At 42.1% G+C, this 27,112-nt stretch overlaps 1 protein-coding gene across 24 annotated transcripts in view; it reads left to right on the top strand.

Moving 5' to 3' along the window:
• Positions 1-27,112, top strand: part of LOC116854091 (forkhead box protein P1) — a 324,470-nt gene that overhangs the window by 208,351 nt on the left and 89,007 nt on the right. For 23 of the 24 annotated variants that reach the window (XM_032835651.1, XM_032835647.1, XM_032835649.1 and 20 more), the window contains one exon: positions 8,242-8,376. In XM_032835651.1, the coding sequence (XP_032691542.1) occupies positions 8,242-8,376 (135 nt within the window). Of the gene's footprint in view, positions 1-6,340; positions 7,040-8,241; positions 8,377-27,112 lie in introns of those variants that run through there. The other variant, XM_032835654.1, reaches the window with a different exon arrangement.

Genomic DNA, 27,112 nt, shown 5'->3' on the forward strand with positions numbered 1-27,112 from the left:
AAAATTAGAGTGAATAAATTGGGACATGCCAAATGTGTTCAACTTGACACAAAATTTTTTGCAGTCTACAGTCAATCACAATTAGTTGTCTGAGAAGTTGTAACTTCGAAATTCTGAAAAATGTGTCATCTAGCCCCGATCTTACCTAAGACTAAGCTTAATTGTTCCTAGTTGAAAAGAATAGCGAAATCGCGGAAAATGTTAGCCCGCTTAGAATTCATTGACACTTCTATGAATACGTAATTCCTCTTCCGGATGAAGAAGTGAATCATGCGCATGATCTGAGCTCCCCTCGCGGAGCGCGATTGTTGCACATTCTTTCGCATGTATTACGGCCAGCTCTGGTGCATGTACACGCGACGAGACCGCGACGAACGTGTTACGAGCACGTAAAACGCTCGTTCCAGTACTGATTGACTCCGCGTCTCGCGCTTCGACAGAAGCCGCCATCCTCGGAGTTAAACGACGCTAAAAAAAAAGCGATGAGTAATCTGTAGTAAAATTCGCCGCTCTGAGTCGAGCGACATAAAGTGCGTCGTAGTTGCCCGTTTTATAGTCTCGTAATTTTCATCGTAACCGCCGCGGACGATGCCACCTCATTCGCCTTCCAATACGGGAACGAGAAACGGAGCGAGCCGCAATCGGAAGGACTAATACGAGAGCCTACGCGCAGGAATAGGTTTGCGCGAGAAGTGCGGGTACAAAGAAAGAAAGAAAGAGAAAGAGAAGAGAGGGGGAACGAAAAAAAAGAACGGCCGGTCCTTCGAGTGGCGCGAACTATTAAAAAGCGCGCGTCCGCTCAAATTCTCGCCGGCAGTAAATTACCCGAAAAAAGAAATAAGCGGTGGATTCGAGTCCCTCCCGGTCGCCCTCTTCTTCCTACCTACCCCTTCGTGCCACCCCCGCCCCCTCTCTCTCTCTCTCTCTTGGTATTTCTCTCTTTCTCTCTCACCAACGCCCGGCGTCACGGATAGATCGTCGCGCTCGCTTTTCTAGGGTAAAAACCCTCACCACCGTGAGCGCCGCGGTTCTGAGATAAAAAATTAGCCGGAGTTGCAAACGTTTCCACCTTAAATCATATATTTATCGCGACATTAATTCAACCCTTTTAGGTACCCTTTTTTCCTGGCCACTCCGCACGGAGACCGAAACGCCTCCGCCGGCCGACCCCTTCCGCGTTTCCCTCTTTTTCAGCGTCTCCTCTTTCGCCGTCTCTCCTCCACCAATTCTCTTCACACCCTTGTCCGTCTCTCCCGCCGCTACCCGCCCGTGGACGACAGTCCGTTACCTCGCTAATTTCTCAGATTCAAGTATTTTTATGTACCGTCGCGCGAACCCGACGGGGGTAAATCCTCTCGTTTATTATTTAGCAGGGGCGAACCGGACCCACGGCGAGTGTGTATGTTTATGTGTGTGTGTGTGCATGTGCGTGCATGCGTGCGAACGCGTGTGCTGGGTGAACTTCAAACGACCGTACGCACGTGGGAAGACACGCGTTTACCTTGTCGCCCTTTCCGGTTTGATGGGGATATATGGGCTCTCGTTATCTCTTCTTGCTTCGACTCTCGACGATTATCCTCCTTTACGGCTGGCTTGGTGGAACAGCCGTTTGTATCTACTGCGTGCGCCATGTCTTTGTATTGTTTCACGAGACTTGATAACGAGTTTGTAAGCATTATCCTGCGTTTAATCTCGTTTCATTTGTTGTATCGAATAAAGTGGAAATTAGTGATGTACGGGGTGTACAGTGCCGCCAGCTAAGTAGACTCACACAGTATCTCCGCTAAAATTCCGATGTCAGTAAATCGTCCCTAAAAACTCATGTTGAAAGCAAAATGAGGCAGCGGAAGTACAGAATATGTGAATGCGGCGTAACATGTGAGAACATTCGTGCGTCACGTTTCGGCCTCATAATTTTTGTACGTCGGGGAAAGAATGTTTCTAGATTTACAGATTGTGCGTTCTCGGGTAGAAATTAATCGGGACGGGCCCTGAGTACGTGGTAACCCTAGCCACAAAATAGGCATGTCTTCGTAAGGTCCAGATATGACAAAGACAGACAAATTCTGAGTAAAATTCCTGAATAGACCATGAATTGATGCTGACGTGGATACTCCAAACGAGCTTTGCGCTAATAAGGTTTAGTCAGAGGCAAGTTAGCCAATTCCTGAAATGGTTCCATTAGATAAAGATGATTTCCATGAAGATACGATTATTCATTAATAGTTAAGAATTGATAATTATAAGATGTACATTTTAATGGGAGATATTATATTTTAAAAAAGCAAAAGAAGTATGAATTCTAGTATTATAAAATTTTTCGTGATTATAAACAAAAATAAATGGATAAATTAACCACAGAAAAAGAGAAAAAAATGATCGATATTAATAATAATAATAATATTATATATAATAAAAAAGACTAATAAATATTATAATAAAAATTGTAATAAAAGTTGTAAGATTGCAATAGGCATGCTAAGGAAGGATTTAATATATTATCCTTTTTTAGTCCTGGTGTCTAGTCGATTGGATATTTTTTCCAAGTCTATAATCTAACTCTCCTTATACTTAAAGTGTGTAAAACCATATGCCCAGCATGCTGGACTATTGATTAATGTGTGGGAAATTTTGTCTCAACATCTTTTAAGTCTAACAGTTGGCTGTGCTATAAAATATAAAATAATATCTAGCAAAAGAAGCACGAGAAATCGGATGAGTTAAAATATAACAATATTCTTATATTTAGTAAATACATTATTTATTGTCATTTATTGTATACGTATATAAATTCTATAATTAATTAGCTACATTTTACTATAGTTTAAATTAATAATTATGATTACAGTGATAAGGAGAATCTAATTATAAACTTGGAAAAAATGGAATTCTTCAGGACTGAAGAAGTCATACTAGAAGTGAATATATCAAAATAGAACCTTAATTCGTCATTTCAATCAGGCCCTAGTTAGATATATCAAGATAAGATCTAGTTAAGTTTACAAATCTAGACACTTATCTGTAAAAGCGCTACAATTTCTGTGTAGAATCTAATTCATTATCTTTAAGTCATCTTTATAAAGCCTTGATAGAAGTAAAGAAAAACTATCTAGACCCTTTCCAATATCCGTCTTAAATTTCTACTCGGATTCTAATTATAAGTTTTGTACATTTTGTCCGATTACGTCTGATGGATACTCTGAAAAAAATACACACCAAGTTTACGATCGCAATCAGGGAACATCGTCATTATCTACTTGTTGTGTTTTCCCACACACTCTCGTATCATGGCTCCACCAAATAACTGCGTGTGTAGTACTTTAGAAGTAAGAGGTGCGTACTCACACACCTTACGTGCGATTGAAATATGATCTACGACCACGCCTATGAACAGTGGCGCAAGCAGACCCCTAAAATTCTCCGGACGCATTACCCACATTGAAATAGGAAACGAGGCGTACCCCGGGAACGCAGACCCACCGTTGTTTACTTAATAAATACATATTTAGTACATACGGCGTATATAAGCTGGCTGAGCCGGCTGCGCCTATTTTTGCCTTCAGTTGTGTTGTCATAGGACTGACGGTGGGACTTGGTTCCCCTTCGCGCGGTATTGCCGCCATGAGCAGATCTTTGACAATGGACTAAGGCCGTGAATTCGTTTCGAATACTTTGCAGATAGCTGGATCGGTATCGCCGATCTAATAAAGTCGCTTGCCAACTTCGCCGAAAAGCGTAGTGAAAAAGAGAGGAAGAGAGAGATAAAGATAAAAAAAGGCGCGGTTGTGTGGCGCTTTCGTTGTTAAGCCACCTTTACGGCCCGCTTAATAAGAACTTTATGTACTGAGGCGTGTAATTCCGGCTATATCCGTTTGCGCGGTTAACCATCCACCCAGGAATTTTGCAGAATTTATTTTTATATTCCACGCGCGGTCTCTAAACCCCAGAACACACGCGCAGAATGTGCGAGTCGAAGAAATGAAGCACGTCGCGGAAAATGCGGTGGAAATTTCGCGTTACGACGAGAACCGGATTTTCGCAGGAATTCGCGCAGGTTGCCGTTGCCAAAGAGTTCGACTTTGGCTTTGTGTTATTTATTCAGGTAATTGCGTGCGCCAGATAAAATTTGGTGAAATTTTTAAGCGGAACGTTGACAAAAATGTGGCAATATAGATAGCTTCGTGAGTGCGATTTAATTTTTCCGGAGTTTCAGGCGGTTTAGATACATTTGCTGATTTTAACGAAACAATTCCTGACATAGCCGATATGTATTTCAATTTTGTGAAACAGTTACATCGCACGGAACGCGATTATGTAACTATGTATTAATATACGAACAAATTATTCATTCGCAATATCGCTGGTGTCAGCGTAAAATTCCTTCCAAGAATAACTAATGAGCCAGCCACAAAACTTTGCTTTTGTAATTTAGGCGGTGCCGTGTCCACTGTCCGTGTAACTAGTTTATGTTTCATAGAAACTACACGTACTGTAGATACTCTGTTCTAATGAGTTCTTAATATCTTTCGCAGAATTATAAATATATTTTTATTACTGTTAAGCTAAGCACTCGCACGCCGCGCGTCATCCAAATTCGAAATATGTATCGCGTTATCAGTTTACAAGCACTTTTCCTATAAACACATTATTCCGCGTAACTTCAGAATTGGTCGCAGTTGAGATGAAAGCCTACTCTTCGCTGTGCCAACGTGTAATAAACTCGCCCTTAACGAGTGCATGCGATGTAATAATTCGTAATCCGAGTATCACGTGTTTTTGTCTTCGGGGTCTCACAGCGAGGAGGTACAGTATCGCTCTAAATCGTGTGATTGTCGAGAAGTTGAGGCACGAGTGAAAGGAATATTTAAGGACACGTCGTTTCGAGGAACATTTTGTCCCCCATTTCCGGTTCGCCTGTACAAACTCGAGCCGGTGGTTCAGGTTGCGTCAGGCAACACGTGTGTACACGCGTATTTATCGCTCGTGTGTACTGCCTTGCGCGCGTATATATACTTAGCTAACTAAAGAATAGAATTTCCATACCTGCACCGTCCACTTCGCTTCTTTTCGCGAAACCCGGGATGAAGTCGTGAAGTGCTTATAGCGAGGTACATTAAGACGTTATTTTATTCCTCAACGGCACACATAATGCGTCGTTATTCCGCAGAAAATATAATAGTATCGTTAAAAGCTATCTGTGGGTGTGAAACGTAGTTTATAGAATTTATGGCTAATTTAGAGCGCGTATATCAGTATAACACTTGACAAAATAACAGCGAGAAGGCGTACCATTTGTGGGCAACGAACGAATCCGTTTGCGTAAAATATTCCAAAAAAGAAATCTATTATCGCGTTGTGACGCGAAGCTAAATGAAATGCAAATTTAGCAAATGAACAAGCCACTTTGATTACTTCTTTTTACCAAATCTGCATTTTATCTACCTCTAAGATGTGTCTATGAACAAATCATCAATAGCCGCCACATGTCCACTAAGGATATTTTCAAAGTGCACTTCGATTTCTTCACTTTTAAGGTTTCTTCACAAAAAGATTCGAGGGTTCCAACCGATCAAAAGAACTTTTCCTCAAAATCTCGATGACAATAATCCAATGGTAACACGCAAATTGGTTGAAATTTGCATTACAAGGGCATTCCGGAAAAGTCCTACAGTCCAATCGTACAAATTGTCCCCGATCGATCGGCCATGGAACTTCGTCTCGTAAGCCCGTACCGAGTGATCATAGTAACTCCCACAACACGCGCGGCATAAAGTACTCCGGAGAAGAAGCGCATCTCGGCCGCTGTTTCTTCCTCTACAATCCGCGGAGGCGTCCAACGTACAAAAAAGAATAAAAAAAGGGAGAGAAGAGGAACCCCAAAAGCCTCTCAGAGTCCCGCTGGCACGCAATCCCACCGACTTCGGCGACAGTGTGTGACGAGTCGCCGATGTGTGATGTGCGGGCACAGAAGGAGAGAGGGAGAAGGAGAGATGGATAGAGTGCGAGAGAGAGAAAGAGAGACGAACATATGGTAAGGCGAGGCAGGCCACAATGTGCCGCGTATGATGTAGTGGTTTGCCTGCCGGCAGTGGGGTCAGGGACGTAGTGAAGGGTGGGTGCCTAAGCGGGACGAGGGGAGGAAGTCTTTAGACATGCCGCGAAGGGGGGGGTTTAAGAGCAGGAGGAGGGGAACGGGGACGTGGAGGAGAAGAAGGTAGGGCACACACATGAGCGGAGGTCTCGGTAACGGGAGGGTGAGGGGTGGGGGAGCTGAAAGCAGGCCTGTTGGTTGGTTTCAACTATATTTGTTTATATTTACACAATAAGCAACAGCCCCGCCGGTCGGGCTGCTTGGTATGCCTGTGCCGCTTTTAGTGTTTAGTCCTCGCTCTACTCGGTCGGCACGCTAACGTTGGCTTTCGTCTACTTCGCGAATCCGACGCGCGTTCTCGTTCTTCTTCCATTTCTTTCACTCTTTTTCTCTCTCTGTCTCCCTCTCCCTCTCTCTCTCTCTCCCTCTCTCTCTCTCTCTCTCTCTCTCTTTCTCACCATCTCACTTTTTACACTGTCGCTGCGCGTTGCACTTCGTTTGTCGGGGGTGCGTTTTCGGCTTACCCCTTCCTGCCCTTTGCTCTGCAAATGACTTGGCGGCGGGGTTCCATGGAGGAAGAGTTCAAAGTGCCGCTTTGATTTCTGGATGCAGTGTGAGGAGCGTGTGTACTCGGTGTTTCTGTGAGACGATCGGGAAGGCGACTTCCGGTACCGCGGTTACGCGCGCCCTGTGCTGTGTATGTGTGTGCGCGTGTGGGACGCATCGAATGTTTACGGTGGACGTAAGGGCGAGTGTTGCGCGCGGTCGCGTACGCGTCGCGCCATTGCGCCTTCGGGACCGGAAATGTTCTTAGACGCGTGAAGTTTCGACGCGGCGTGCCTCGTCGTGACGCCGGAAACGGCGGATTCTCTTCTTGCCGGGAAGTGTATGGTCGACTCCGATGGACTGCGACGCGGCCGCCAGCGGATCGTAGCCGAACTATCCGACGTAAGGAATTTTGATCGAATCTTGGCGCATTGTACGCTAATTAAGAATTAATTAAGCGATTGCCTCAGATGACTCTAGGTGGGACGCGATATTACTTGTGGACTTTTAACGCGTCGCGAATAACCGACGATGTGAATGGGCATTAATTATGCGTCGCTTGATTGCGTATTTTTTACAAAGTTCCGCGAACGTTCTTCTAGCCGCGAAACTCGAAGTAACCGGCCGATGTTTAATTAACGGCTTGTACGTCGCACATAATTGTTCCTTTCTAGAGAAATTGATGTTTTCTGATTTAGCTCGGCGAGATGCACCGAGGAATATTGCGTGACTAATTTTTCTTGGCTAATTAACATGTTAATGGTGATTTAATTCGGGCTCCAATTCACGTACATACGGATGTAATATAATAATTTGGAAGGCATTTTTACATTCTCGTTCCGTTTCGCGGCAATTGTAACTTTTGCTCAAACTCGCGTGGAAATTCAAACTTTTGGAATATCCTAGCGCATAATGTTTACTCTAGGTGCTTCATGAATACGCGCTTTACAAACCTCTCGTGTAACGTGTACCACGAATTTATTAATTATTTATATGTGGCTGAACTATCGTGCGATGTGTTCCGTAATATTTACGACAATTCCGGAGAGATGTTGTCCATTATGCATGATCTATGATAGAGAACAGGGAATCTTAGTATGAATTTACATGATCCCAAGCATTTCCGGGAAAGCCTATATTATTAGCTTTCGGTAACCATGAAACATTGTTTCTCTTGCGTCGAGTGGGTGGAATCACGTGCGTCAGACTTCGATCTAAAATCGTGGCTCTCGCGAGGGCAGCGTCGGATAAGAATGCACGTTTCGAGATCTCGTCACAATTATTGGGCTCTGGGATCATCAGAAATCTCTAGAGTGCTTTTTCCCACAGCACATAATCGCTTTACAAATACTTCTAATATCGTTGTACAAACGAATACAGATACAAATACAAGACGATATACGACTGATACTTGACAGGCGTGTGGTAAGCAATTGAGCAATTATTAATAATAATGAAATAAAGTCGGTGCCTGACTCGGTCGGGCGGAGTAACGATAAGAAAATAACGATACGCGCGCCAAACGTTCTCGAACAGTGCGCGCCATTTATAATCGAGCTCGATGCACGAGAAGGATACTGACGTAACGATGATCGTGATTTCAGGACGATGGCATAATGGATCATGACACAGACGGAGACGGCGCGATCAACTTGTCAACGTCACAGCGACCCTCCGCCGCCACCACCCCTAATGGTGATACTCCCACTTACGGCCAAGATCAACAAGACAGCGATCAGGTAAGGAATTAATCTTAGGGAACAACCTCGATTTATTATCGCATGCAATATTTATTTTTTATCACCGTCCTGACGCGCCTCGGACGTGGGGACACGCGATGATAGAAGAATCCTGCTTGTAAGCAAAAATCGATACGCCGACATGCGATTAAAGGTCGCGTGCGCTAATTTTTCGGAAGTCACACGAGTCAAAATTTTAGCCCTACTTTGGACTTGAATTTTCTAACATCTGTGTAGTTTGAAGAATCAGTATACATTTAAAGAAGTTGTAAGGTTCAGTGTTATATTTTTAGAGTGGCTCACTTATATAAATTTATTTTCTTCATTGAACAAAATTTTGTTCCTATACATTTATTTTATTATTTACATAATAAATGTTAATTTGAGGCAAAGTTGATAAATACATATATACAAAATATTACAAATAGAAAAAAATATTTCTTTATTTTCCTTATTGCTTTCTTAATATTTCATTTGTGTTACTTAATATTTCATCACCAGTTGATCTAATATAAATTCGCAGATAATAAAAAGGAATATAGAAGTGTTTAATTATGCGTATATATGTGCGTATGCATTTCGAGTGTTACTATAAATTATTATGTATTACTAATTATTACTATAAATTATGCAGTAGATTAAATAAAAGAGATTGGGTTAGGTTGAGTTTTACAGTATCAAAGTAAGCATTAAATGAAATATTGAGATCAAAAATAGGATCAAAATTTTGGTTAAACCAGATAAGTATGATCAAACTGATTTCGAGTCACTAATTTGAGCAGTGAACCTTCAACTTTTATCAAACGATAATAAAATATGATACCTCTGATCTTTCTAAGTATAGCATATCGCAGCTGTTTATACACGAGATAAAATTGAAGGTGCTAATGCGCGTGAACGTTGTAGCATTTTTTGTTAGCAGCATCTATTGTAAATATAAGATATACGCCAGGCGCCTGTCACACGAATGCCAAATAAAACACCCATTTACTGTGATATTTTTTCGCGTTCCGAAAGTAGATCTCATATTAGTGACATAATTACACACGAAATAGTTCTCCGAGAGAAACACGAAAACACGAAAGTCCATACAAAATAAATATCGCCAATAGCAACGAGAATCAATTTTTTTGCGGAAAACATTTGCAAAAAGTTGAATAAAGATGGTTTGCGAACCTCTGAGCTATAAGTACAATCCGATCGTTTCGTGCGATCATCAAGGAGTGGTGGAGACGATAAAACGAAACAAGTGACTTCCTCGCCCTTCTTTCTTCCCGCGCGGGATCCAAAATGGAAAACGGAATTGAACGGTCCGACTCCGCATCCTGTATCGCGTAGCCTAAGAACGCAGGAGTAAACCGATAACGGTCCTGCGGAGCTATCGTTCCGGGATCCCGGAGTTTCCCACCGATAAGCCAGCGCCAGGCGCGACACTTCGACGTTTGACACCCGACTGCCATAAAATCGGGCCCCCTGATTTCAAATTCAATTCAAAATCCCGCGCCCGCGCGGGCGAACGCAATATACCACTCCGACGAGTGGCGGCGGGGAGGGGAAACAAATGTTTTATGGCCCTTAAAGCGGCCTTTTCCACGGTCTCGTTTCCGCGAGAGGTATGTAATATGGTTGGCGCGCCAATATACATATACCGCGCGAGCCGTCTACCTCTAAGCTCAAACTTTTGAAATGTGACGCGAGGAAAGCGTCTTTTCCACATATATCCTGCCTCTTTAGCTTTTAAACAAATCCAAGTTTTCGGCAAACAACGCGAATCCGTCATTCCCCAGACAAGCACTTCGGGAGGAATAACCCCTCAAAAGTCGTCGTCGTCTCATCCTCAAGTATATTCTTTCGATCTGTTCTAATTTTCGTCCTCGTACGTCTGAACATCACACATACACATATAAATACACACCCACACACACGTGCACACCTCGATGAGCAAAAGGCAAACCTTACATGTCCTACATTAGCAGCGATAATTAATTATAAATGCGAATAAGCAGGTTTAATACCAAGGGACCCGCGTAATACGAAACCGTTTATCGAGTTTTATTTTTGGTTCCCTATTCCCGATGACCCGAAGGAGCAAAATCGTGTTTCTCCATCGAAGGATCGACTATCGAGCTAATATTAAAATGCATGTACCGTATTAATCCTGCCGAGTTTAGCTGAGGTATATCAAAATGAATACAGGTCGCGACATTTTATTACGTCCAGGTCAGACCGAAAGAGTATCATCGTTGTTGAGGGGTCCTGAATTTCTGAAATTGCATCTAGTCGATTTAAATACAATTATTCAATAAATGGTTCTGTACGATAATCGAATTTTTTGTCATTTGTCTTCGATTATATTCTCAAGAACAACTTCAATCGCGAAACAAGTCGAGCAGAGAGCACCTGTATTTATAATATAAATTATGAGATCGATTTGTCACGATTTTTGTTCATTACAAAATTCATCGATAATATGACGCGTCGTAGCCATTCTATCCACTAACATATAAGACGTCTGATAAGCCATGACATACCCGTTGTGTGCAAATATAACTCATCAAACTAAACACAAAATTCTTTTACCATTTCGCAAAAAAACAAAGATTTGATTACTAACTAAAAATTTACGTAGTTATTTGCAAAATGGTAGAAGACATTTTTTTCCAACTTCACTTAATATACAAGTATACGATGGCAGATGTTTATTACATCTCATCTATCGCACGTGCATGATTATTTAATCTTGTTTAATCAATAATTCAAAATTTTATGCGGTTATTTGCAAAATGGTACAGAAATTTTGTGCTCAATTCGATTTGCGTTCAGTTCTATTTGTACACAACGGGTATGTCATGAATTGTCAGACATCTTGTACATCCATACATCTATTCATATGCATATATCTATAAGTGCATATATGTATATATATATAAGATATAAATCTGATTCTCCAAATGTCCTCACAAATAGAATTCTGTCGCGAATTATAAATGGACCGAAAGCGCGAGCTGACAGACGGCAGACGCGATCTTTTAAAAAATCGTTTCGAACGTGCAACTAATTCCGCGGAGTGAACTGGAGCATGTAAAGGCATCGCGGTAATTACATCTTCTTGTAACGAAGTCACGAAGATATCAGAATCGGAGCAAGGTACGTAGACACCTCGACACTTCGACTTCGTGCTTCCCCGTCTTCCCCTTGCCTACGGATTCTAACGCTCGTAACCGCAGTGGAACGACACCGTCCCTCGTGATATCTTAGGCCACCGCCGGGCGTCACTCTGAACCCTCGCAGCCGCCTCTCGAATCTCAAGAACCCCTTAAATTATAAACAGTGTCAGGCAACGCCGCTCTGCTTCGATCGCGGCCGGCTCGCACCACGCACACAAACTTGACTTCCGACTACTCGTACCGGAACAGCTCTGTCGCGGCGTCGTTAGTTATCGCAGTAATTTATCACGGCCTCGTGGTATTTTACACGGATGCATTTTCGATTCTGTCATTTTTTTTCCTTTTTCTCCATCTCTAGTCTTTGTTCTCGCGGAGGTACGTTAGCGCTGAAAAATGCTGACTATATACGATCAGTTGGGCTAATAAGTTAACTGCGGAATCGCCTTGAAGAGAGTTCTGCATAGAGACGGCAAATAATTGACTTAAGGGGACAATTGTCACCATTAACCGAACCCACTACCTAGCAATCGGGCGATCCTACGAAGTTACGGAGTCAAGATTGCTTCAAGTGTGACACACAATGGAAGTGAGGAAATCGCGGTCGAACCGTCGGACGGTCAGCAAAAGTCAATGGTTACCCAAAACTCGATTCCAAAACGATCGAGCGAACTTCATAAAGTCGCGGGATTCCAAAGTTCGCCGATGTTCGATTCAATTGACGCCTCTCTGCCCGCGTTTGGAGTAAAGATAAAATGTTTCAGGAGATCTCGTAAGAATTTCGCATCTCAGATATTTTTCTCCTGTCCGGCATATATTAAAATCAAGTCTTTTTATCGCAAGAGTAAATTTAAATACGTTTTTTCTCTTTGAGCACTTTTGGCGAATAACAGAGAATAATACCATCGAAAATGGTAAAGCGTCGTAAGGTATTGTTTCACGTAGCCATATCTCCGTTCTATATGATCCATCAATCTTAACATTTAAAAATATGAGTTAACTGTATCCGTAAAATATTACCGGACGTTAGTGATTTGAACAATAATACGTAAAGAATCAGTATATACAGTTACTCGATTTAAGAGGAGGTTCTGGGTTAGATAGCCGAAAAAATAGAAGACGAACTTTTTCAAAGGACTAAATAAAAATATCAATATATAAATTTTTTATTATACTATTTATCATTGTTTTAAATATAAAATAGTTATTAAAAAGAAAATTAAAATTCTGCCCAAATCTTTTTGTGCTGAGCACAGTTGTCGGTTATTCTAATTAAAAGACAACAACTCATGTAACAATGCATCGGTTATTCTAATTAAGAGACAACAACTCATGTAACAATTTGAAACAAATGGGACAAAAAATTTAAAAACTGTATTAAATTTGTTAGAGAATGAATCTCTTTATTATGTGCAGAAAATCGGAATTTAACAAAATGGCGATACTTTAAAATTATAAGTAATTTCTCTTCTTTTCTTCCTTTTTTATTTAATGTCCTGGGAGAAATACTAATTTTGAAAAATTTTCAACGGATTTAGGTTTATCCTTCAGTAAATTTAATGTAGTTTTTAAATTTTCTGGTCCCATTTGTTTCAGATGATTACACGAACTGTAATATTGTCCATCAGTTGAAGGTATTTAGCAACACCGTGCTCAGTACAGAAAAAACTGAACAGAATTTTTTAAAAATAATTTTTTTATTCTTTTAAAACAATGACAAAAAGTAATAATCAAAATTCTGTATTGATATCTTATTAATTTCTTTGAAAAAAAAAATGGTAAAAATATCTTGTTTTTCGTTTATCTAAACCAGAACCTCCCTTTAAAATATTAACTGCAATCATATTTTTTGATACTTACAGTTCTATCTGTGTCTATCAGAGCAACTTTCAACTACCATAACTGTGTTGAAAATGAATATTTTTGGGCATTCTTTCTTCAAGAGATATAGAAGTTATAACTATTACACTATTTTCGCGAGCATCATTTACGACACATATGGGGCGTTGTTTTTTACTACGTAAAAGAACTAAGATGGAGTGCTCCCAAAATATCGCGCTACGTACGTGTTAGCCTGGCGATAAGCGAATCTCTGTTTACACAAGCAACGGACGAGCAGATGTACGGTGTCGCACGTGTAATTCTGATGTGTATGTGGCCGTGTGCACATATACACGAGACGCGTCAATGTGTTCTCCTTTACAACAACCTACCTACATTCGTGCGCTCGTCTCCGAGCCTCCAGAATTTTCCAACTCACTCGCGATGCCGGAGCTATAGCGTTTTATTCTTCACGAACGAAGAAATCGTTAATTTGTCCATGATGCGATCGAATGTAATTCGCCGTGTGATGTAATTGCGTCGGCGGAAATTGTTTAATGAACGATACTCAATTTTACGGACATCAGCGCGATGACATTCGTGCAACCAGCGTCTAGCCTCTCGTCACTCATGTTGAAACTTTACCCTTCATCTCTTTCCCGAACAATAAAAATTCTCCGAATTATCTCGAGGGTATTAATTACCGCGTAACTCCGGTTCGTCCGCTCGCTCGCGCGCATTCAGTGATTGCCATTGCGTGGACGGTATTCGAAAATTAAACAAACTTTCACCGTGAATGACGTCGATATTTCATTAGAATCCTCACTCCGTTTATCTCCGGTTAATATCCAAACGCCCGGAGAATCCAAAGGATCTCCAACGGGAGTATCGGCGTTCCTTGAAATGCAAAAAGGGGTTGCGAGGATGAGCGCGGAGGACGAATGAACGAACGGGGAAGGTAGGGAGGGAAGAGAACGGGGGATTAAAAAAGGATAGAGCAGTGGATAAAGAAGAAGAAGAAGCATCGATGAGAGACAAGCGAGTTCTCACCTCCCACCCCCAATTTTATGGATCGCAAATTGCGGATAGGCTGTCCTTTCCAATCAGGCAGCTTGGCACCCTCCCCCCACATTTTCCCTCCCCTCACCGGCCAATTCTTCTCTCCCAGCTTTCCCTTATGCCATTTCTATGCCTCCTCCCGCCTCGTCTCTACTCTACGCCGTCGCCTGTAAGCGGCTCGCATCTTCTCTTCTCTTCTCTCAGCGAGGCCGTAACTTTTACGTAACACGCTTCGCTATGAATATCGATGCCGGCGGAGTTAAGGAGAGCTCGCTTTTCTGTAATTGAAAGAATTTTTGTCGTGCTGAGCCAGCTGGCCGGGGCATAAAAGGTCTCGGATCGGAGCGCTCCGTAGCTCTCGCGCGGAGAACAACTCCGCGGGCACGACGTGAGCGACGAGGATTTTAATAAATTACTGAAACGGGCGGATTTGGGTGGCCTTTATTCTTTCTTCGGGAGCCTTGCATCGTCGGGGATGGAAATTCCTTTCCGAGAGTAGCGATCTGGTTTGCTTCTGGTTTGATTAGGCTCGTTTGCGCCGGGTGCTACTGCCGCTGTTACTGCTGCTGATCTCCAAGTGGGAATTGTTTCGCTCCCTTGTTACTTTGCTGAAATGTGTACATCGAGCGTAAATCAGTCTGACGAAAGTACAACTATATATATTAGGTATCTCCTCATAAGAGAAAAACAGATCTTGAATAATAATATATTTTATCGCTGTAAGAATTTGCCATTGTATTTTTATAACCTAATTTCTCGTTTGATCCGTTAACAGTCCGTTAAATCGTACGAGAGATGATATTTTCGTGATGTGAATGCTAAGACAAAGATGCAGGTTGTTACAGCTGGCGCGCAGTGACCTCGTTCGCGAGCTCCCGGCTCGATCATGTTCGTTCTTCTCGGTGGCCCCCCGGGGAACTCTTATTACGAAACGTCGTGTTGCCCATAGAAGCCATGACCGTCTTTGTAACGCTCGTTATTCCACAAAGTGAAATGTCGCCGATTGTGAAAGTCATGCGTTTCGTGTTGTTGTTTGTCCCGGCGCGATACGCGAGCCTTAATGTGTAACGATTAATGAAAGGATAATGGCCGGTTAGTACGGGAAAACGTGAATGGCGTGACACATTCTTTCTATTGTCCCATAATGCGAGGCAGGGGAGTCGTTTCGTTAAATTGCTTTCGATATACGTGAATGCCGAAACACACGAGAATCGAGTCGAAGTTACGGATTCGAATTATGAGTCATTAAACGAATTCAGAAAAAGAAGCCGCGCGTATGTAAGGAAAACTTTGGCTAAGCTTGTGAATGAATGACAAAGGCGATCGAAACCGAGAAGATTAAACGCACGACACGTGGTGGTGGTGGTGGTAGTGGTTGTGAGGTCGAAATTCGACGGCAAGACAGAAGTCAGAAACTCAGGAGTGGCGCAGTATAGCGCGACGTCTCGTGTAGTCTTCCAAGTCTCGGTTTTATCTGCATTATTAACCGGTCGAAACCTCACGGCTGTGTACTTAAATCCAATCTAGAAATCCCACCCTTCTAGTCTCCCACTTCGCTAACCTCGGGAAGAGCGAAGGTCGACGGAGACTGGCAAGGGCGATTACCCTCCATTATTCACACGCTCGGTTCGTACCGTTGAGTGATACCTGAGAGAAACTTGTCGAACATCCTTCTAATGTTCAATATTACACTCAGGTATGCTACAATACGATTCGATTGTTTCGCTGTTGCTGTAATTCAACGAGTTTCGGAAGAATAATCGATCACATTTCAATTGTTTTCTCAACTCTTTATAAATGTCAATTAATTTTTCTGCTTGTTGCCTTACTCGTGATAAAAAGGCGTATAACGTTAAATGAAATGACGTATAACGTTAAATTTTTCATTCATTCTAACGTCTAAAAATTAAATCTTCAATTTAACGTAATGTCATACAATAGATTGATTAGTAATATCTTGAATATAAAATCTTATCTTATTCGATGAGATCATGTAACACATTATTTTAAAGATATATTGCCCATATCTAAAAAATAATAAAAATCTTGAAAAAAATTAGAGATTAATTTATATTACATCTAAATATATGATCACAAACAATTTGATATTGATTCAGATTCTTAGCAAATTATTTATTATATTTATACATTATTTCATATATTATATTATAATTATTAAATATTTCATAATTATTATAATTATTTATACACTTATTTATTATTTTTATATATATTAGAGAAATATTCCCAGATAGCATAAAATCTTCAGAGAATGTTCTGGGACGTTCTTAGGATGTATGAATGTCCTTAGAACGTCTTTAGAACGTCCTTTGAAGATTTGTATGGAGTATATTTTTCAATAATCTTCAATAATTTTTTGCCAAGATTATACGGGCGCAATATGTCTTTAAAATATATATTTCTTTACATTAATTTTCTACTGCCTGTCAAATGGGTCCGTCGATAAACGGTCAATCATTTTCGCTTAGAACTTTTCTAATATAAACTGTTCACTCACACGATATACAAAATGAACATTGCTTACATATGAACATTGCTCACTAACTGGGTGTTGACCAAACAAATCTCACTGATCTAATACGTTCTGATAATAAGGGGCACATCTATCAGATGTTATCGTGTCGATGATTCACTAGCAGTTCAAATTATCGGATACAGAAACACAGGGAACGAACGTTATTACTGCGATCGAGTACAATAGCGATGACGACGACATCAACGTGATTCCCACAGTTCGGATGATCGGCTTAATGTCAGTTGACAAAACTAAGATGCCCGTGCGCCACCTGAAATAACTCGCGACAGCATCGCGGCCAAACATCTCCCGTCGTATTGCAACAACGGCATATCGGCGTCACGACGGCTCAACGACGGCTTTTTTCGCCAGGATGTCAAACACTTCACGGTGATGCCGACGTGTACAGCACACCTGAAACAACCGGTTCCTTGTTTCTCATGATCCACGAAGCCCGCATCGTTTCACGATGGTTATCAACCATGATGATCCGTGCCGTGCCGTGGAACTGCGAAAGAAGAGAAACGTACGGTCAAGTGTGTGGGTTGATGGTAACTTGAAAACAACCTATTGTTTCGGCTCGCACGAGCATTTAATTATCCGGCTGAGTCGAAGACCATTATATCGAGAGGGAATTATCATATTGTGGATAAAATTAGAATAGCGCGTTAGTTAATACAAATAGACAAAATATGGTCGCGTAAGTTCAGACTGTCGCATATCCCCCTTCCCCCTCCATAACCACGTAGACGCGTAGAATTCAAGCTGTACACCGCCTTACCGTGCGATATCTCCACATCTGTTCATTTTTATCTCAACCACCACACGCGTCCGGTCGTCTCTCCTTATCACGATTGTCACTACTTGTCAGTGGCGTGGGAATCGAAATATCTGATTTCTTTCAAGTTCCACTTTGAGGATTCTCCACTTCCGACGTTTTCATTCATATGCAACACCGGTCTCTGCGGATACGGTCTCGCGATTTCTCCTCAAAAGTCTTCCGTTCATTTTTCAAAATAGAATCGTCACGTCTACACGCCGTTGTATCTGTCTCATAGTGAAGTCACGATGACTCTATAGTCGCGTATGAAGACCGGCCTCTTCATCGAATTCACCTATAACGGCCGTCGACCTCGCACACCGATGCATATTCCGGGAAATAATGGGACCTACTCAGGATCGATAACGCAAGATAACTGTCCAACCCTTGTAACATCTTCGCGATATTGCTCCGTCTCCGTGCGCAAAACGTCAAGTCTTTCTTTTGCCATTGTCGCAAGCTGCCCGCTCTTCCATTCCCGTCATCCTCCGCGTGTTACAGACGTATCCGCCTGCGCATACCGCGGATTAGAAGAAAGGAGTCTCGGATTGAGAGTTTGCTCGAGAACGCCCGGCCTCAGACAGTGAAACTTAATTAAAAGCACGCGCGATGATTATTTGCGGAGCCGCCGTTCATCGTTTATTTTGGAAATTGCGTCGCGGCGTCTGGGCGGCGCTTTCTCACGAGTGAGTTGGGAATCCTTTTCGATATAGCCGAGCGCGTAACGTTGAACGAGTTCTCGCGAAATCTCAACGGGATGCAGATATGAGAAGGTAGACTTTCGAACTCTCTTAATCTAGCAATAATAAATCACCAATAATATGTCTATAAAAATCATTATAAAAAACACATAACAGCAAGTTAACTACAATACCACCGTTTAGTCACTCTTGTTCGATATTATCACTCTTAATTTAAAAATCTCCCCACTTTTTCGGTACGAAATATGCAATATTCCTTCATTATGCCAGTCGAACGGTCGTGCGTGCTTGTAAGCAAAATTGGCGAAATAACCGAAAGGGGAAGCCCCCTCGGTGTACCATCGAAAACGCCGCGGCACTCGTGTTAGACGCTTAAGGGATGAAGGGGTTATCGCTCGCCGCTGAAGGGAGGGAGATAGGGACAGCGGGACGAGCACACGTATGTGCCGGAAGGGAACCGCCGGCCGGCAGGAAGAAGCGGCAGGGGCGAAGGTAAATGAAGAAAAAGAGACAGAGAAAGAGTGTCCAGGAGAGGGTAGGATACTACACACGCGCGAGAAAGAGGGTGCGACGGAGCTCGCGATGGGGCACAGTTGGCGGGGGGTGGGGAGGGAGAACGGGACGGGAAGGGGGGTAGGTAGGAGGCGAAGCGTCGGCTAGAATAAACACATAGATGTTTTCTTTGTTCCTCTAAACTAAACAACCAACGAGGAATCTAAACAGAGGCCAGAACCCAAATTCAATTTGGTCGCCGCCTCCGTCTCTACCTTCAGCTGTTCTACGGACGAAAGGTATCCCTGCCCCTCTCTACACCACCCCGCGCCCCATCCGTCCATTTCACCCTTATACACTTAACGCTGCAGGACGGTACCTAATATTTACCACGCCTCTCTTACACCGGATGACCGACCTCGCACACGCGCGCGTACTTGGCCCTTTTAAACAATACACGCTAATGCACGCCGCATGTGCGAGCTTTAGACGGACGTGGCTCGATGTTGAAATTAGACACTTTCTTCGTCGTCAATCGTTAGTTTGACGAGAGACAACGTTTCAGTTATAGAATAGTGTATATAATTACAATATTATCGGAATATACTGTTCCGTTATTTGTTTAGGGAGACCTAAAAGGTGTCTAGTTGGCCCGGAGAAGTATTTTGGCCACGCGCTTTATTTGTGAGAAAAACAGTGGAAACAAAATCGCTAAATGTTCCATAGATACGTTTCTCTGAGTTTTTATCAAAATTAGAATAGTGTTACAGTTGAAAAATAAAAAAAACTGATTCCACTGATTAAGCATTATCGAAATTCCTTATTAATATTCCTTATCATGAGTGAATAAACTTAAGAATGACGTATTATTAGTTAAAATAAAGCTTCCTGCGAATGTATGATATACTCTGTTTTGTGTAATGAAATTTTTATTCATAAAATGATTGAAATCGAGCATATGTATGGACCAAAGTTGGTCCATAATTAAGGCCTGGCAGGAGGGACTGCGGAAATCTTTCGCGGAGACTTTCGTACTACTAATCCAAATACATATTTTACGTGTGAGGTTTCTTACCTTAGATAAGACCTGCTTACCTGCTAGCCTCAACCTATATAAGCAAGGTGGCCACATTGCTGCATATTCATATTTCGGTTATTACAGAAAAAAATATACGGTTTACAGGATCATTGCGAGCATATAAATATATGAAGGAAGATTGTCTCTATCATATTTGTGCAGTCAGACACAACAATTAATTGCCTGAGAAGTTATAACTTTGAAATTCTGAGAAATGTAGCCTCTTGTCCCGCTCTTTCTCTCTCCTGCTACAACATCAGCGTCTCTCCTCAATAGTAAGCTGCAAATGGATCATAGTAACGAAGTTGTGAGAACCAATATAGAATAGAAGAATAAATTCTAAGAGATAAGATTTTGCGCACAATTACAAGAAATCTGGGAATGTGAGTAACGAGTGTTAACTTGATTGCGAAACGCCGACGTTCTTCGTGCAGACCTATTCGATCGAAAATGGATTCTTCTCTTCGGTACAAACAATCGCCGAGGGGGGAATGTTGAGCGAAACAGTTTATCAATAATATCGCGCATATTATACAAATATTTGCCGTTCGCTCTCTTTTATTAGCCGGCAACGATATGCATATGTATCGCGGAAAGCGAGGAGATGGAGGAGTCGCGTTTGCTTGTGTCAAGATTGATCGGTAAAAAATCGTTCTCCTTTCTCTGTCGCTGTGCCGGCGAGACAGGCAACTTCTGCATGCTCCCGGAAATCCATTCATTTCGATATTTAACTGCCGGTGCGCCGTTTGTTCCGTAACCTAGCGCGATCACGTACGTACCTGATATCAGGCGACGCGGCGACGCGGCAATACGTGCGAAAGGTACGTACGTACGTCAATACGTTGGACGGCAAGAAATTATAACAACGGAGCAAAAGTCTATTAGGATTTTCATTTCCTGAATAAATAAAACTCGTCGAATCGTTTAATACGCCGGGGAGGAGTTCGCACGTGCATGCGATAATCCCTGCTTTCCTCGTCGGGGCAGGCACGTGTGTGAGTGTGCGTGTAAGTAAAGCTCGATTCACACCGAGATACACAGAGATTTTATTCCCGGCGTGTTTTCCCACGATGGCGTTCACAATAAAGTTCTGGACGTGGCTAAAAAAAAAATAGCAGTTGGTAAACGGAATGTAGATTGGCAACTCACGGCTAGTCTATCACGACACGCGCGCTTGCGAGAAACAAATTCAAAGTTGTAAAAAATTTACATTATATTCATTACATGTGCCAAACATTTATTACCCTGTTGTCGTATTCGACTGTGTTTTAGCGACTACGATAATTGTTTGCGAGACTCCTTTTTATTCTCGAACATCTGTGACGCGAATATCTCTGGTAAGTGGAGTAATTAATCAAAGTGCCGTCGGGGATCGATCTACTTTTTTCTCTCTCGACGACGTAATTTGATTTCATGAATTGTCTCGTCGTATCAACGTATCCGAGTCAATTAATCTTATTGTTAACTGATTATCGGGACAATGAAATTCGATTGTGTAACCAAGACTGAGCAAACGGTATTTCTAACCGTGCGATTTGGTTATTAGCTATTTAACCGTGACAGCCGTAAGTTCTATTCTACATTTAATATGTTCAAATTACGTCCTCCCACGGCCTACTGTTCAAGTAATTGAAGTAGGATTCATAGGATGCTTGAAACACGAAGCGATTTCTGTTTCGTTGTGGAGTTTATACGCGGCTAATGCAGCGTGTCCCGCAGAGATCGCGAGTTCGGAATCGAGGAAAGATCGAATGTCAGATCGCGGTGGCGGCGCGGATCGTTGAAGGACAGCCTCGACGGGAGTAGCAGCGAGCCCAAAAAAAGGGAAGTGAAATTAAAAAGTACCCTCTCTCTGCGAGAGAAAGAGAGAGAGAGAGAAAGAGAGAGAGCGACGCGGGCATCGCGGAGGCAACGTGCAGGTCCTTCTCATCCCTTGCCCCGAATAAACGCGTACATCCTCTATTCTCCCTTGTAATAATCCCTTCCGGTTAATCTGCTCCAATGTAGCCTGCAGCGAGTATCCGATGAACATCGTACATACTCCCATCCAGCTGCACGTCGGCAAAAGTACCGGCTTCCTGTGCCGGTACACACTTCACATTGTAGGGTGAACCGCCGTGCATCCACCCTTCCCTGATCCCCTTGTTCTTTCGTGAAAAACGAGTAAATAAATACACGTGTGCGGATCTCGCGCGGTCCGCCGCTGTGGAGGAAGTTACACGTTCTCCCCGGAATCTCGCTTGGCGGCGAACGAGTGGTGCTGTATCCCGAAAAAAAGAATTCAGTATGCTCTGTAAGCTCGTACACTTCTCGAATAATCGCATTAATTGTGGATCTTTTTCGTGAAGCATAAGAGAACTAAGCTGAAGAAGGCGCGAGGAAGAAATGCGTATTCTGCCTGAAAGATAATGTGTATTCAAAAGTCCGATATATAACGATAGTACTTTTACTTTCAAACGACCGATCCTCGCCTCTGTGTGATTGAACGAACGTCTACTTCCCGAAAAAATATACAAAGCAAGAGAAATTTCCAAGAAGAGAGAGGTGGGAAAGATAGAGGGTAAGAGAACGCGCACGCAAGAGAGCACGACAAATAAGTTGTCCTCGGTATGTCTCGCCTGCTCCGTGTAAATACAGAGCATTGAAGTATAAATGGTTATGCCCGAAATTATAACGGGAGAACGACAGAGAGACAAAGAGAAAGAGACAGGACTCACCCCGCGGTGCTCGCGCCGAGTGGAAAGTGCGCTATATCTATAAACAAATATATATCTATGTAATGGTTTAAGAGAAACACGATATTCTCTCGTCAGTCCTGGACAAAGAATGTTAAGTAGCCCAGTGCGCGTTTTCCCTTTGCTCTTCTCGGTCCACCTACCCACACCATCTATCCACCCACCTATCTATCCACCCACCTACCCATCTATCCACCCACTTACCCATCTACCCACCCACCTATCCATCTACCTACTTACCTACCTACTCATCTACCTAGCTACCTACCTACCTATCTATCCTCTAGCTGCTTCCTCCGCGTCGATCCTTCTGATATTTTCATCTATCCGTGTAAATGTACTTAGCGTGCGCGCAAGCTGCCGAGCCGGCAAGCTTTATTACGTGAATTTGAAAGCGCTGTAAGCGACTGAAGGGGATGAACATGGGAAGGGTGTACAGAGGGAAGATATACGTTTCGCCGGTTTCGCGGTGATATGGAGGGGGCGGCAGCGGCGGCGGCAACGGCGTCGGCGGCAGCGGCGCTAGTGGTTGCGGGGAGGGTGGCTGGGGAGATAGCCGTTGTACCGTGCCAGCTCTGAGAGGTCGGCTCTTCATCCCGTGGATATGCATTTTCCGTTCCTAGCCCGCCGCGCCGCTCCTCACGAGCCGCTTCTGTGCTATCCTCTGTCGGCTCCTCTTATTGCTCACACTCGCTCGTACTTACGGTATCGTGGGTGGGTGCGCGATAGATGGTGTGTGCATGCGTATATGCACGGACGCGAGAGTACTGTTAATTCGGTTTACGAGCGCCTATCAGGAATATAAGGGAAACGAACGACCGGCATGGTGCGTCATTTCGGAGTTGGGGCGAGCGCCCTGCGCTGCACGCACTCTAGAGAGAGAAAGAGAGGGAGTTAGAGGGAGTTAGAGAGACAGAGAGACGACGAGACGACGACTAGGAGAGGGAGTGTGTGTGGAAAAAGGACGACTAGGTAGAGAGACTGCCCTCGAAGTCGAAGTGTTTCCTTTGCGAGCCGCTTCGCCGTTTATACATCGGCGAACATTGGTGTAACGAGAGGACTGCCGCGAGCAGCACCGTTGCGCCATGAGAACTGTATCGGTTTCGGTGCCGAGACGCGGTTTTTGCGATACTGAGGTGGAGCTATTGTATTTTTGTCAAAAAAAGACCACACTGTAATACAGCATACCAAAATTATCCATTGCTTGGTGAAATCAATGTTAACGACGATTGTCGAGAAAGATGCCCAAGTAACAGACAAAGAATCAACTGCTCAACTGTAACAGTAGCTCGTGTGCATCAGATAGCGAAGAAAAGACGATGATCATGCCGAAATGAAGTATAAACAACATTATATAGGGTGTCCCGACATTATCATCGCAGTTACGGATTTTATGATTATATAAAAAAATTAAAGAACTTCTTGAAGCTAATATACTCAAATTAATAATTATGGTTTTATACATACAAAGCGTATATCGCCAGTCTGTCGACATTTCTATTAACTTTGGACACTTTGGAAAGCACTAATTGTGACAAAATAGATCGATATATTCCATAAATATAAATTCAATAATAAATAAATAATATAAATATATTATATATAAATTCCAAAGAGGACGAAGTATGAAAAAATAAGAAATTGGTTTTAAATCGGAAATGAAAGCACAACATTGTCGCATGTCTGAGGGAAACTTATATCTCTATCTTCATATTTTTACTCCATAAGCAAAGCGTATTTTCACTCGGAAAGAAGCTCCCAGAAACAGAACATTAATTCCACCACGTAATGCTGACAAGACTGGCATCGTTGCTGTTCGCAACGACGGGCACGTCGCCGGCGGCGTTACGAACGGGCTGAAAAAGAAATTGTTCGTGCCCGCCGTCGGTGTATACAGGAAGGTAATTGGATATCGCACATCTCACGGACGTAACATGCACAACGAGCACCGTCGCTGATATCTCGAGACTCTCACGGCAGCGGTTACTACTTGGAATTGTTTTCGCGTACGAGATTACGCAGTTCGTCGCCACCGTATCTCTTTCCATCTCTTCTTCTCGCCCCAGGGTGACGCGCGAGTACAACGAGTGTATATGTTAATACGGCATTTTGCGTGTTAAATAACTGCACACTGTCACGTCTGTGTGTTTTGTAATTACTATCAGATATTGTCGACATGTCTGTTAACTTTGGACACTTTGGAGAGCACTAATTATGACAAAATAGATCGATATATTCCATAAATATAAATTCCATAATAAATAAATAATACAAATATATTATATATAAATTTCAAAAGGGACGAAGCGAGAATGGTCCTCTCGAAGAGTTTAGTGGCAACGCCAATTACCCTGAAGTAGTATATTCGGAAAAATTTAATGGTGAAATATAAAATTGTTTTTCATTCGCTGAAATTATTGTATTGTTTTTAATCTATAACAAATATAAATTAGATATATTTTGTATCTTATTTTTCAAAGTTCTTAAAAAAAAACAGCAATAAAGACAAAACAAATCTAAATATACTTATTTAAAAAAATCTGAATATACTCATTTAAAAAAATTTCGTCCTAAAGGAATCGAGTAGCCATATTAGATCATCACGAAAGAAGTTAAGGATCTTATTCATCAGGTATGTATTTTCAGAGCGGCATGTATGTATCTCAAGGGGCATATTTTCAATGGCGCATCAAGGGAGCTACTCATAAATCCGTTATTTATCGAACAAAATTACATTTGTGTATCTATTTGTATTTATTTCTATTTAAATAATAAATATTAATTTTAAACTAATTTTATAATACTACACTCAGTACAATGTTACTTAAAGCATAAAACAGCAGTTTTTTTGGCCTACAATCTACCATTACACAAAAACGGTATAGTAAATATTATTTTTTTTCTTTGCCGCGTTTCTTAATATGTAACATTTATAACTAAATTTTTTTTAGATAATATTTATACGAAGTTACATTAGACTAATGGTCATCTGTATTTCACCATACGATTAAATGTGCAAAATTGTGATGTTTAGTATTAAACTTCTTGCGAACGGTGCAGATAAATCGCATAAAACTTTAAATATGAATGTAATTTACTGCGATTAATGTTACGTGAAATTTTTGTATAATTTTAAGCATTTTGATTTAGGTGAACAAACTCCTTAATCTCAACGTCATCGACAAGTTATCGAGCATGACGTGTAACTGCGCGCGAAAGATGATTTCAAGATATAGCATATACGGAGGGGAGATATACGCGAATTCGCTTGCGCGCGTGCGAGGAATGACGGAAAAATAAAAACGCAGCTGAGCAACCAACCAACTACCGACCGAAACAGCCCCGTCTTCACGGCTTTTCACCACGACGTGCACATATATGCACACGTGCGCACGTGTTGTTTATCGTGCGTTACGTATTCTCGAGGCCAATGTATACATAGCGCCATGAAGGCGCAAAGGAAGGGACGACTGGGACGAAGAGGGGCCGTTTTGTTTTGCATTCGCGTTAGTATGTATCGTTGATTCTCATAATGCATCGCGCGGGGTCTCTTCGTCGTCGTCGCGATGTCTCGTAAATCTGCAACGTTGCTCGGTGTACGGTTAAAATTATTTTCGCTCGAATGGCCGATGAGAAGCGCCGTTATGCCGTCGTGTGAGCTCGTGCCGCGGGCCGCGACGTTCTATTATACCTGCACAATATCAGGACTGAAAAATCGCCGCCTTCGATAGAGCGTATTGTGCAACAGTCTTCAGTCTTTTCAATATGCTCGCGGCATTGGCGAGTAAAAGTACCAATTCCGGCACACGTATCTAATCCTAGACATTCTTATTATTTTGGTCTTTAATCTCTTTAATGGTGATTTAAAAGGACTGCGCGATTTTCCCCATAACGTTTTTTTTTTTATAAACATCTAAATTTCTCTTTTCTCTTTATTACTATTTTCTTTAAAGAACATTTTGAAACGGAATACAAAATATATCTAATTTATATTTGCTATGAGTTAAAAAATACACATGCAAAAGTACAAAAAGAAATATAAAACTTTGCTTTAAAAAACTGCATTTAACATTACTCCTTGGAAACCAGAATAAACGACAGGAAAGGAACCACATGAATTGAAGATAGAATAATTAACCACAGCTTCTCTACAATTATTTGCGGTTTCTACGCTGCCGCTGTCGTTTAACATTATGGCAGAATTAAAATTATAACGGATTAAAAATGCCTGAAAAGCGGCAAATAATTAAGGGTCGCGTTATTCATTAATATGTAAATTTGTGAGCGCGCCAGCGCCGCGAATTAAAGAAACCTCTCCGACTGCGAGAGG

This window comes from Odontomachus brunneus, unplaced genomic scaffold, assembly GCF_010583005.1.
Source record: "Odontomachus brunneus isolate Ranch 3 - 2012 unplaced genomic scaffold, Obru_v1 Obru_scaffold_008, whole genome shotgun sequence".
In the NCBI taxonomy this organism is placed as follows: domain Eukaryota; kingdom Metazoa; phylum Arthropoda; class Insecta; order Hymenoptera; family Formicidae; genus Odontomachus; species Odontomachus brunneus.